Genomic DNA, 13,880 nt, shown 5'->3' with positions numbered 1-13,880 from the left:
AAAAAACGCTTAAAATTTAACAAAAAACACTCCTATATTACCCCATTTGATGGTATTGATTTCATTCAAGAAAGAAGCTGGAAACAATAAGGAAGATAAGAGGATGGAAACATTACAAATTTATACATTCATTCATTGCAATCAAACCTTATGACAAAGTTTTGGAATTTTTGGTCTATACATTTATTAATTGGTGCCATGGAGAGAATTAATTATAGGCATTGAAATTTTCTATCTATCAGATTTTCACATCCGAACGACTTTATAGGCTGAATCAAGATAGTAAATTTATATTAACTGGACATTCTAATTACAGCAATCCCTTGATTAACGCGGTTAATAAATCCCCGAGTTTTACCGTGTTAAGCAAAACCGCGCTAATCAAACTTAAGAATATATGGGAATAATTATAATGAATCCTCAAAAATAGCAAAGGAAAGGAAAATTATGTAGTTTGATAAAAGTGAGCAGTAGATATGGCAGCGATCTTGACCAGTTGAAGGCTAACGAGTAACTAGCCCTTTACGCACTGAATTATGTTTCAAAAGTGAAAAAACAATCTGAATTACTTTTCAGATCACGCGCAGTCTTTGTGTTGTACTGGCAGTAGCAGCGCGCCTACTCCATCGAACGTTGTTCGAACGAGTTCACAACATGTGACGCTACCGACACACTCGCGGCTAGACTCCAAACATGTAATTACTCTCGGTAGAAGCTTTTATTTTCTGTGTGACGAATTCGTCACACCAGGGCTTAAAGGGCTAGAGCACGGGCATGGCGCACTTACCGGCGAACGTTGCCGAACTCGATCATTCGAGTTATGAACGAGACAAGGCGCGGTTAAACCGACTCTGTAGTCAGCACGAGTGCCTACGGAACGGGACCTTATTTAAAGAATTATTGGCTGAAATTCATAAAGTAACAAACATTTGGCGAATTTTTCCAAAAGTCGTAACATAAGTAACAACATAAGATCTAATAAGCAAAAAGTAACACTTTTGTTACGAACGTAACACCTCTGGCTAGAGGCGGGAAAATGATGTTGTGAAAAAAAAGTCGCGCTAATCAAAACTGGCACCGCGTAGATTAAGGGTAGGTCGCAAATTTTTTTTTCTGCGTTAATCAAAACCGCGGTATTCAAAACCGTGCTAATCAAGGGATTGCTGTAGTCAGATTTAGCAAGTTGTTCACCAACCCATTAATGCCAAGAATTAATTCTAGACTTTCTTCTTGTTCTCTTTAAAATATTGTCACTTGTGGTGTTAATTAACCAAAAATATGTTCAAATGTTTATTTTTTTCTTATGTGCTTTGTTCCATATGGAACTCATTGGCATTAGCATAACAAATATTGGAAATTTACTGATTTCATATAATAACACTCTTTCTGAGAGTAAATAATGAATGAAGGTGTGCATAATGGACAATATGTAACTGCTGATGAAAATCATAAATAAATGGACTAGAATATATTCTAATGAAATGCTTTCATTCATTCAGAATGAATAGGAAGTTTGTGCACACTACAAATGTGATAGATGCATTGTCTACAGTGTTTGCATCTGCAGTGAATTCTGATTGCCCTTTGCTGGCCAATGTTAGGGATTGTTATATTACACTTCATCAGTAATCAGAGTAGAAGCCTGCAATATGGAACCTAAATGTTCAGGGCTTCCTGGAGTAAGGGCTTTTCCTAATAAATAACATTCAACACAGCACCAGTGGGCAGGCAGTTTTCAGTTCACATATTTACCCAATAGAATTTTACTGGCCCACGCAGCCCGGCAGCCGTGCTATGACACTAAGGCAAAATTTGGAAATAAATTCTCCTCATGAATATTGTAGCTCAAATAAAAAAATTGGATAAAACCAGCCACAATTGAGACAAAAATGTCCTGATTGCAGACAATTTTATCCCTTCCTAATTATTCTGTCTCAGTGTCTCTTCAGTAAAAATTATGCAAAAAAAGAAAACATTTTGCACATTATTTTCAAACATCACCATTAAATGGTTATTTTGAATCCTAATGCAAAGTGGCAAACCAGAGGTTTATAATAAATTCATTTCTAATTTCATCTAGGTACTCAATATTTTAAACAATTTCTGATGTATGATTATACTGGTAGCCAAGATTAGATACCTACAGTAACCTACTTACTAATCTTTTTTATACTATATACTAATATATAGGAATCAAAAATAACCTTGACTTGATGAATGGCTTGAATGGCAACAAAAAATGTTCTCCATATGCCATAGCCAGTTAGCCACTGTGCCCTAATTTAGTTAAACTAAATTTTTAATTCTACAAATTTTCAGCACTGCTGTATTATGTATAGATTTATTTACTGTGTTAATGTATAATGGTTATTAGTATACATTTTCACCCCAGCAAAATGGCCTGCACCATCTTCCTAAATAAAATAGGTATATCTTCAATTATAAATACTCAAAATGTTAATTCCATAAAGATGTACAATATAAAAATCAGAGTCAAAAATAGTAAGAGATCATGAATGAAGTTAAAATCTTAAGGACAGAAAATCAATCCGTGATCGTGATGCCGTTGGAACTTGGAAGTGATTCATTTTAATTAGGTAATCAAGTAAATCAATCTGTCATAGCAAAATTTTGGGCAGTGAGCACAAAAAAAATTAAAAACTATGAGGAGTGTTAAATTATTTTGAAAGCATTGATCATATTTCAGGTAAACAATAAACAGCTATCCACCTAGAGGCTATAATCCTCCACTAAAAAACCGGTATTTTACACCGGTACGCGTGCGGCATGAATTGTCATTGCATTTCGATGGACAACACATATTGCAGATGTCAACACTCATACAACCTAACGACAATGCTTGCATAAAGTTTCCGCATTCATTCATCACACTTTGAAAAATAATAAAGTGGCAAAAATAGGTAAAAAGCGAGAAAAATATTCTCCGTCAGAAGCATCATTCTCAGCATTCGCCGCCATCTTGGAACTAACAATGGCGGTGACCTTACAACTAGTACATCTTTCACTTTTTTCATGTACTTATCTTCAATAATTTCGAATAAAAGTGTTATTTTAGTATATATTGGAATACTCACAAACTTTTAATTACCGTGAGCAGGAAGAGAAATCCATTCCACGGGTAAAATTATCGTGATAACTTGGAACGACTCAATACACACCCTCTTAGATCATGGCATCCATGTTTGATCTCTGACGTCACGCATCTTCACACTTTCTCTAATAATCTCTCAGAAAAATACTGAGCACAAACTATCGAATGACGATCTTCGACACAAGATAATGATAAAATCTGAAACTTCATGTATTTTCTAAACTTGGCCTTCACCACAGCAGCTGAATAATATTAGCTACAATTTCCTTATTCTGTAAAGGACCATTTTTATCCGTTGGGTGGATACCCAGTACATGACTGGCAGGTACCACCGTAAATCCCACAAACCAACATTTCCATTTTGATCTAAATTAATAAATAAATTATATTTATCATGTATTTTAAACAAAGCCTGAAAATAACCTTAGGGTCGTCTCGAAACGTGCATCGTCAGTAATTCAAATTGACACGTTTTAACAGATTTGGGGATATCCGAGGCTCTGGCCAACCGGCAGTCCGAGCTGGGACCTTTTCTCGGTTGCAGGCTGCAGCAAAAGCAGATAATCAGTGTGACTCTTGCCTTGTCAGGTGAAGGTGAGGTGTTACTGAGTACCGGTGGTGTTTATCGTGGTGCAACTCGACATGGATAATTTAAATTGCTTAATATTTGTAGATTCACTGAAGTGATTATTGAAGCTTTATTAGTCAAATTAAAATGTTAGCATGTGAAGAAAATGTTTACCTTTGTTACTTCCACAGCTATTATTCTGAAACCCATCAAATTGAAGGAAATTCCTCTTGATCGTGCAAAGACTAGAGATGTTTGCACCGTTCCGTTGTGAATTGAGGAGTGGGGATTGGTTGCAGCCTTGCAGGAGCAGAGCAGCTAGACGTGATTTTAAATCAGTTATTTTATCATAAAAACTCTGCATGCAACAATAACTACCGATAGTAGGAACAGTGCAAAGCTTTGAAGCTCTGGCTACACCTGGGCGTAAAACTTTCGTTTCCACTCCGAAGTTCCCTATATTCCCGGACCAGCAGACTCTATTTTTGGCTGTTCGCCGTATGTGTAAGAAAATATCGCGCATAAGGAACATTCTCTCCGCTCAAAAGAAATAATTCAAGCAAACTTAAGAGTAAATTATTATGAGTAAAATCCCTCACGACTGCTCCCGAATCAAGATCGAGAGTTTTTATCATGGCTCACCATTTACTGTGACCAGAATTCCCACGCTCATTCATTTCGACAGTTTATAATCAAAAACTTAAGTTCCTGATCAAAAGAAAATCCAAAGTTAGCACCGAACATCCATTTAATTGATGTGTTTTTAAGCATAAGTGAACCTTGATTTTTTAAATTTGCAGAAAATTCAACTTTTCACTAACCATAATTATAATTTTTTCAGTCAACTCTCCCGCCTCCATTTCTTCAAGGTCTCTTGATTACACTAGTAAGAAAAAAATAGATCCAGATGATTTCCGTCAATTCCGTGTATGATAGTATATTCGATCTGAACAACCCTTATATATGTTTGGTATCATACTTCAGACCCGAAAATAGAAACTCATTTCATAAACACATAATAGATTATTTACCGGTCTCCGCCCCATAAAATTATTTTGGAATCGTGTTAACTCAGCTTTCCAATACATCATTGATCATAATTTCCATTTAAGCATGCGTATTGATAAGAATTTTTTTCTTTCCTTTCAGTGAACTGAAATTGTGATTTGTATAATTTTTAGAAATGACTGACTAATTAATTCGTCATCTCACAACTAATTAACGAGAATCCAGGCTGTGAGTAGCAGGAATACAAGACATCAAGTCAAGGCATAAATAGGAAGCTTCAACTCTATCTGGGTTAATTAGTCCATAACGCGTGTGTCATGGAAAAGGTTTGTGCGGACTCGATATATGGTTTGGTGTGCATGCAGCGTCGCTGGTGGTTCTCCACCACGAGGTGGCAGTGGCAGCGAATTGCTTCATTTTCGTCTCGTTCTTCAGCTCAAAAATTGCGTACGAATTTGACCGAGTCTGATGAAAATTCGTATTCTCTGAAAAATAAGTCAGCAAAGAAGATAGGATCAAGAGGGCTGTACTTATTTTCAACTGACGCTGAACTAGAAAATCTTTCTAGAAATGGATTCTGTGAAAATAACGTTCACTCTTCTATGGTATACGAAGCTACTTTAATTAAACTCCCGTCTATACGTCAGAATAAATTTAATCTATTTCACGAGGACATAGTACATACCTCTAACTCAACTGCTACAAGAAACGACGTTGCAAGTTTTCCAATGCTGTCTCAAATATCTTCATATCGTGGACGATCGTTGCTTCATAGGCATACCTTTACCAATTCCAGCGAACTCAACGTTCGTTCGTTAACTTCTTACTACACTCGCTTACAAATGCATACTCTTACTCATTCTATCAGAAGCGTACAAATGAGTTCGCTAACTCCTGTGCATATAAGTGGACAATCTCGTTCGCTTTCTCATTTATGTAAGTGCGTACGAAATAAATTATGTAATGGCACTGCCACTGCCACCCGAGCATCTCTCCTTCAGTCGTCGCATGGCCAGCCCCGTAATGTGCTCCTACAGAGTCGCTTGTCGCATCCCTTCTCTTCTTCTCGTAGAACGATCTATGTTACATCTGTAAGTTCTATTCTGTTGAATATTATTTGATTTTTTTATAACGATTTATTTATGTTTTTAGGAGGCTTTATACCACGATTTTTTGTGTAAGATAAGGCCTTGATTGAATATATTTAGTTTGTTTTTGTCTTTCGTTCAGTTTGATATTAATTTGTTATTTTTTTGGGCTGTGAAATAATCCCGGAAATGTGTTTATTGTTGTTCATAACAGGTTTACTGACGCAGCCGTTGAGCTTCCTGCTTTTGAAAAATAAAAAGCCGTATGTTAATTGTTATCATTTTATAAACGGTAGATTTTTTATCGCGGTATTGTTACCATGGTATACATCAGTGGTTCCCAAAGTGGGCGATATCGCCCCCCTAGGGGCGGTGGAAAGATTTTGGGGGGCGGTAAGGAAGAAGAGGGCGTTTGGGGGGCGATAGGGGGGCGGCAGCCCGAAGTCGAAGTCAGAAGTTCGAACGTTTGTTTGACGATTTGTACACAACCACAACACGTGCAGCACATCATGACTCCCAGCGATGGTTTTTTCACCCAGATCTGTTTTTTAACCTCTCCTGGGTTTACGTCTTGGACAAATTAACGGCCGACTCGCGGCCGGTCTCACGGCCAATTTCCAATTCAATGTTCAAGTAATATCTCTCGAACTAATGAACTTAACTCGATGAAATTTGGTACACGGATTCATTAGTACCTAACGGTAATGTTAAGCTTGTGAATTTTTTTTAATATTGCCTTCATTTGTTTTTGCCATAGTTATATGGCAATACGGGCTGAAATTTACAGTACCGGGTAATCAAGAAATTTGTTCCAAACTATTGAGCAGATTCGGACGAAATTTTGAATTTACAGTCCTAACTACCGAACGTTGTTTAGCTCATGAAAATTTATTCGATTGTGCCTTTGTTCGCGAGTTTTTTTCCATTTCACCTTCATTCGTGATTTAAATAGCAATACGTGCTTAAATTTGCAGTAATCAAGAAATTCCTCCTAAAACTACTGAATGGATTTGAACGAAACTTAGTATTTAAATACCTAACCTCAGCAACGGTGATGTTTAGCTCGCTACAATTTTTTCGTTTTGCCTTCGTTTGCGAGTTATACAGTTATACGTATACGGATATACGTAAACGGCTCTTAATTGGTTAAACCGACCGGTAGAAAAACCGGTCGTTCCACCTATATCTCTATAACTCCCGAACGAAAGCAAAATAGAAAAATTGTCACGAGCTAAACATCACCGTTGAGAGGTTAGGTAATTATATACAAAGTTTTGGTGAAATCTATTCTGTAGTTTAGAAGAAAATTTTTGATCGCCGCGAATTTAAGTGACAAATTACCCGGCGATATACGGGCTGAATATAAGGAAGTGTGAAGTCAAGAATGACTGTGAAATGAAAAAAAAATTCGCAAAGGAAGCCCCAAAAAATCAACGCTTTGTAGTTAGGAATGTATATTCAAAATTTCGTTCAAATCTGTTCAGTAGTTTGGAAGAAATTCTTTGATCACTGCGAATTTCGGCCTTTATCGCAATATATATAACTCGTGAATGAAGGTAAGTTTTATAAATTTTTACAATCTAAAAATCAACGTTAGGTTCTGATGAATATATGTTCCAAGTTTCCTTGAGCTGCGTTCATTAGTTTGGGATATATTACTTAATAATTGAATTTGGAGATTGGTCGTGCGACTGGCCACGAGTCCGGCCGTGAATTTGCCATAGACGTCCTAGGTTTTTAGTGCTGAAGCAGTTAAAACAGCTTAAAAACATATTGGTTCATTAAATGGGGTTCTATTTGTGAAATACACTTGTGTGTTTAACATTTATCTATTAAAATTGCAGCGTACTAAATTACAACAAAGAGGTTTTTTTTATATGTGTCTGTGGGGGGGCGCTAGAAGTTCACTAGGGAGCCAAAGGGGGCGCCAGCCTGAAAAAGTTTGGGAACCACTGGTATACATGATATTGTAATAGCGGTTTGTGACCATGGTATACAATATACATGATATTGTTATCACGGTATTGTTACCATGGTATACATGATATTGTTATCATGTTATTTCGACCTTCTCCCGCGCTTAACGCAGTGCGTTATCAATGAAGGAGTGGCAATTTTGACCGATTAATTCTGATGAAAGTTTGCGTTGTTGGTCTCATATTCGTCATTTATCATGGTCATCGTATATATACCATGAGCATTATTCAATATGATCATAATTAATCAACCTCATCATTCGTCTCTGCATCTCTAATAATCGTTTGTCTTATCATTTTATCCATAAAAAAGCCTTATAGTTGGAAAACAAGCTAACAGTGCGAGGTACGGTCTAGAAGGCAAGAACTTTTTATGACCCGTGAGCATTAAGAAAATTTTATTATCATCAGCTTATTTTGACAATTTTAATACATACTTTTTTAATATAAATAATATATAATATAATATTTCGCCATGTCCGTCTGTCTGTCCGTCCGTGGCTTCACGTTTTCGTCGACGAGAAAATGCGCTCTCTGTCACTCACTGCAGTGAGTACTGAGTTATATTTTTTATTCTCTCTTCCATTGTTTCGTTGCTTATTTTATTTATTGTGATTTTCCGCCTAATCGCACCGGATCCTTTTTGCAAGTAGGGTTTTGGCTTTAAAAATACTAAATGAAAGTGTGAATAAACCTTGCATGAATCCTGTGTGATGAATCTGAATGCCATAGCTTTCCTGAACTGTGAGTGTAGATTGTACAGTAGCTAGAAACAGAGTAATTGTAGAGACAGTTCTTTCTGAAAAACTTTATTATTCTAATGTATTTGGCACATTAATTTATTGGGGAACATTGTCAGAAGTTTCGGTAATATCATTTATAACGCATTTGGTGGCTATCGAAACTTACGTGCACTCAGGATGTTATCCGATTCGAATGTTAAGAATCTACATTGTTTTTGGCGAGAAAATTGTATTTTATCATTGATGAACCATTTTGGTCAAGAGAAATTACCGTTTTAAATCTGCATAATTTTTTCTATTATTTTATTCCATTGCGAGACTAATTTGTTTTCGAATTGTTTTGATAATACAAAGAAATAATTGTTTAGTACATGCTTAATCATTATGATCCATCGCATGCGTGTACGTGTCTTGTTAATTCCCATCAGTTGCTGGGGTGTGGTTATGTGATGCTCTTACTTTAAGTCAAGGGTACCTATATTTGTCTAATACATTTCCATTTGTTATCCGTCCACACTGATGAAACCCGTCCACACTGATGAAACTCGATTTATTTGTTCTAAGCTTGCGTCGCGGCGTCATCCAATAAGTCCCACAAGTTCATTTTTACGATACCATTCTGAAAATATTTGCCACTTGTATTTTCTCTAATGCGTTGACCAAGACCGCGCGTCTGCAGTACGTCCGTAAAATACTCGTACGTTGCTTCTGAAATGTCCCATTTTTGATTATGGTCAATGCCATGAAATATGGAGCCAAAGCTACAGTCCGTTTTTATGATCGGTCAGGTTTTTTGTTCCATATCATTGACTAGCTCAAGTTGACGCGTCCAGCGTCTGGGCCATTTTTATTTTCCTTTAATAATTTTTCGTTGCGGCTCATTCCAGCATTTTCAGGTTCCCTCCGCCATTCTGGCTGCGATTTGTGCCTTCTGTTTTTTAATTCGCACTTGCCAATTCCTAACTTTTTAAAGCTTGCCAGATCATGTCAACAATAGCTAGTTTTTTTGGCATCATGCATCCGTTTTTTTTTTTTTATTATTTTTCAAAGTTTTACGCGCGGGCAAATTTACAACTTTCTTTTCCCTGAGATGAAGTGATGATTTTCTTCGCTGTGATTATTTTTTAACTAACCAAATGACATGTTTCTGGTTATTATGAACCGAAAATTTTCCGACTTACAACCCTTAAAATGTTTTTTTCATGTTTGAGCAAACTATTTATTGAAATTTGAGAGCGGACTGTAATTTAATATTTAATTCATAATCGATAATTTCTATTATTTATGTTATAATTATTTTTATTACATTGAACAATCGTAATAGCAAAATATAACGTTTGTGAAGTTGTATATTTTTCGTGGTGTATATACATTATACAGTAGCGGCCTTGTTCCCTTTTGATTTTCATATCGTGTTAAGTTTTATCGTTGTCAAAGTGTGTTAATGATTTACTCGTGCATTCTCTGATCATCTTTTTTAATGAACCAGTTTCTTTCTACTACCTCATCACATACATTTATATTGTAATATAAAATTTGTTTTCCTGCTCTAAAATTCCTAATATTTGTTTGCCGATTTTTAAATAATTTGCGTTATTTCTGACGAATCTGATGATTGTTATACTGGATTTTCTGCAGGCAAAATACGACCCTGCGTGGCGCGACAGCATGTGCATCTCCTTAGACACGGAGGACAGGTCAGTGGTCAACCACACCTATACGTACAGTCGTACACATATAATACTTATACCTATATACCTATAATCGTACACCTATATACGTACACCTACGTATATACATATACCTATATACCTACACCTATATACATATATACGTATATACAGTCTGTCATGCCCTAGGCAACATAATCTGGCTTTCTGACAGCTCCTTTGTGTTTTTTTGGCCTTTTTTTCTTCGATTTTCTGCCAGTTGCTTGTTGGAATACTCCCGATTTTTTTATATTTTTATGATAGTGAGTTGGTGTCGTTCTGTCTATTTTTGCTGGTTATTTACCATATTTATATAAACTATCTATCTACCAGTTAATTTGTGGTATTCTGCCACCCCTTTGTTTTTTTGCCATTTCGCTGGCTTTAAAGTTTTTTGTTGATTTCAGCAAGTTCGCTGGTGGTTTTTATCAGTTTTTTATTTGTATATATCATTATTTTTGGCATTTTTCTGGCAGTTTTGACAGAAAAATGAGTTTGAGTGCTAAGGATAAAAAATTATTGATCTGAAACGCTGTAGGATATTTTTAATTTCCACTGCTGATTTCTGATCAGTAGAGTTCAATTATTATAGTTACTATTAGTTAAGTTCGACTCTGATGAAAATTGTAGATTGGTGTTAAATGAATTTGATGTTATCCTTTTAATGTATTGAATATTATTGAAAGAACAGCGAGCTGTAGAAAGGATTTATTTTTATCTATCTGAATTCACTCATTCATAGAGCATCAATGTTAATTTTACTTAATTTTGATCGATTAATTCAGTATCACGCTTTTAATATAAGAAAATATCCAAGAAAGAAAATATATTTTGCCATATCTACTTATGTGTGTAAAAAATCTATCTATAACCCATAATGGAAGCATGCTTATATTATAAGAGTATCAACATTTTTGGTAGTAATAGCCAGTTGACTGAAAATAACGAACGGTATAAATATCTATCTACAACGAAGTCTCGTTCGTTCTCTGCGTGGGCCTAGTCTACACATATATACGGGGTATACCCAATATACTGATCGCTGTGATTACGGGAGGCATGACGCAGGTGGTCGATGGGTTCGTTTAAAACGAATTGTGCGTGACTCTGCATCATCTTGTCTGCATGGTATGCGTGAATACATTGTAATGTATGCGTGAATACATTGTAATGTATGCGTGAATACATTGTAATGTATGCGTGAATACATTGCAGCGTTTTTCATGTCTCCGCAAGAAATGAAATACTTCAATCTAAACAGATCATTTTTTCACACATGATATACCACTTGCTCCCATCAGTATGTATTATTGCGCAATGTTATCGCGTTTCTGCTTCAATCTTGTCTGACCCAATCTTGGAATTGCACTACAACTCGATGCAGCACTCGAACACAAACTCGCTTATTTCTTAGCCCTTTCTTTCGTGTAGCTTTTCACTTCCTTATCTCTACCTTAACTTATCAAAAAATAATATTGCTTACTATTTTAAGCTCGATAGTACGAGCATTTCCACACCTTGTACGCCTACGCCATGACGCGTGAGCGGCATCGAGTATCGCTCCTTCACTTATCAGTTGACGTCATCAGTGTTTAGTATTGCAAGTACCAGCGATCTTTTACACAAGCTACAATTACGCAGCCTGAAAACCCATCGACTTCGTGCCCATAAAACGCGTTAATAAAGCCAATACATTGTTTTTTGTTCGATGCTTTAGTCGATTTACTTCATCCATTGTATCGATAATTGTAATTTTGAGATCAATCTCTAATTGGCGTGCGAATTGTCCAAATCAGTTTTATCAGGATTGTTTTCTTACATTTATGCGATGCTTTAGTCGATTTACTTCATCCATTGTATCGATAATTATAATTTTGTGATCAATCACTAATTGTCGTACGAATTGTCTAAAACAATTTCATCAGGATTGTTTTCTTACGGTAGTTTTTAAGTAAGAAATTAAGTTTAGAAGTTATTCATTGCCCTTGTGGTGCATTGCCAGCCACGTTAGTCACCCCCACAACGCTGTGCCTCACGTGGTCGTTGTTGCGTCTCACGGGCTGAAGTGTGCCACGTATTTCTGGCACCTGTGCCAAGGTTGATGCAAGACGCGCGTGCCAACAAGGTCAACATGACTGATCATTGTTTGTGGCTGCTGTGTTTGTGGCTGCTGTGTTTATGGCTGCTGTGTTTATGGCTGCTGTGTTTGTGGCTGCTGTGTTTATGGCTGCTGTGTTTGTGGCTGCTGTGTTTGTGGCTGCTGTGTTTGTGGCTGCTGTGTTTGTGTGGCCGATGAGTTTGTGTGGCCGATGAGTTTGTGTGGCCGCTGAGTTTGTGTGGCCGCTGAGTTTGTGTGGCCGCTGAGTTTGTGTGGCCGCTGCGTTTGTGTGGCCGCTGAGTTTGTGTGGCTGCTGAGTTTGTGTGGCCGCTGAGTTTGTGTGGCCGCTGAGTTTGTGTGGCCGCTGCGTTTGTGTGGCCGCTGAGTTTGTGTGGCCGCTGAGTTTGTGTGACATCTGCGTTTTTGTGGCCGCAGCGTTTGTGTAGCCGCTGAGTTTGTGTGGCCGCTGCGTTTGCGTGGCCGCTGCGTTTGTGTGGCCGCTGCGTTTGTGTGGCCGCTGCGTTTGTGTGGCCGCTGCGTTTGTATGGCCACTGCGTTTGTGTGGCATCTGTGTTTGTGTGGCCGCTGCGCAAGTTGTGCAATGTACCAGCTTCCGCTGCTGTCTTCTCAACGCCAATTCCCCGTTGCCATCAATTCACGAGATAACCTGCCCTTTTCAGCTGTCAATAGTATAACAAGCTATTTTAAGAGATTAAATACACTAAATTCTTGTATATTCGAATCATGTTGGTGCGTAAAATTGTTGGTCTTAAAGCCATGGCGTTATCAAATGCTACCGGATACGTCAGGCTGCTGGTAGCAAAGAATGCCCAAGGTCAAGTTATTTTAATGAAGATTCTCTGGTTTAGTCTTGACGGATTTTTTAGAGTTTAATACGTAATACCAGGCACATTCATACCTGACTAGCATCTCTTACAGCCGTTAGAATCAGTGGCAAAACCGCAAGACCGTAAGCAATGGCGCGCATTTTTATTTTACGTTAATTGATTATACTGGTCACATTTAGTTGTGTAACAAATGGGCTACTTATTATACTTTTCAGATTAAATGCTCGAGGAATCTCAATCGGTTATAAAAAATGACCTTCGGCTGATAAATTAAAATTTCATTATGCGAACATAATTTATTTTTCATAAAATCCATCAGTTCAAAATATAAGAATTCATCGCGAAACTATTTTATTTTCTTATAAACATTCTAAGCGTCTCACATACACGAGCATTCTACATTTGGTATGGTTTTTCCATTAATGGCAAAACACGCGTTCAACTCATCAAATACATACGGCATAAACATTTATATAACAATATACCGATTTTTTAAACACAACTTCTATTGTTATTTGCTTTGTCCACTTTTGAAAATTACTTTAATTGTTGTCTCTTAATTATGTAAATGCTTAATCGCGGACCATAATTTCCTTTACTGCCTGAGTTGAATTTTACTTTATTCGCTGTTTTTCTTTTGTTGACACGACAGTGAAAAAGTTGCGTGTTGGGCGTGCACAACGCAATGTCCAGCGCCTGCAGTGGTCATTAAAGTAATCACTGTTCGTTA

At 37.0% G+C, this 13,880-nt stretch overlaps 2 protein-coding genes across 3 annotated transcripts in view; one reads left to right on the top strand and one right to left on the bottom strand.

Moving 5' to 3' along the window:
• LOC108681070 (helicase SRCAP) overlaps nt 1-3,196 on the bottom strand; it is a 33,441-nt gene extending 30,245 nt beyond the window's left edge. For both annotated transcript variants that reach the window (XM_018170044.2, XM_018170045.2), the window contains exon 1: nt 3,096-3,196. The gene's annotated coding sequence lies outside the window, so the exon portion shown is untranslated. The remainder of the gene's footprint in view (nt 1-3,095) is intronic.
• A 1,633-nt stretch (nt 3,197-4,829) lies between these two features.
• LOC108681073 (glutaminase liver isoform, mitochondrial) overlaps nt 4,830-13,880 on the top strand; it is a 61,165-nt gene continuing 52,114 nt past the window's right edge. Inside the window, exons 1-2 of the mRNA XM_018170052.2 lie at nt 4,830-5,779; nt 10,134-10,192. Of these exons, the coding sequence (XP_018025541.1) occupies nt 5,006-5,779; nt 10,134-10,192 (833 nt within the window). The 5' untranslated portion in view covers nt 4,830-5,005. The remainder of the gene's footprint in view (nt 5,780-10,133; nt 10,193-13,880) is intronic.

Source organism: Hyalella azteca, unplaced genomic scaffold (genome assembly GCF_000764305.2).
Source record: "Hyalella azteca isolate HAZT.00-mixed unplaced genomic scaffold, Hazt_2.0.2 contig17868, whole genome shotgun sequence".
Lineage (NCBI taxonomy): Eukaryota > Metazoa > Arthropoda > Malacostraca > Amphipoda > Hyalellidae > Hyalella > Hyalella azteca.
This window is presented reverse-complemented; position numbering and strand designations above follow the sequence as displayed.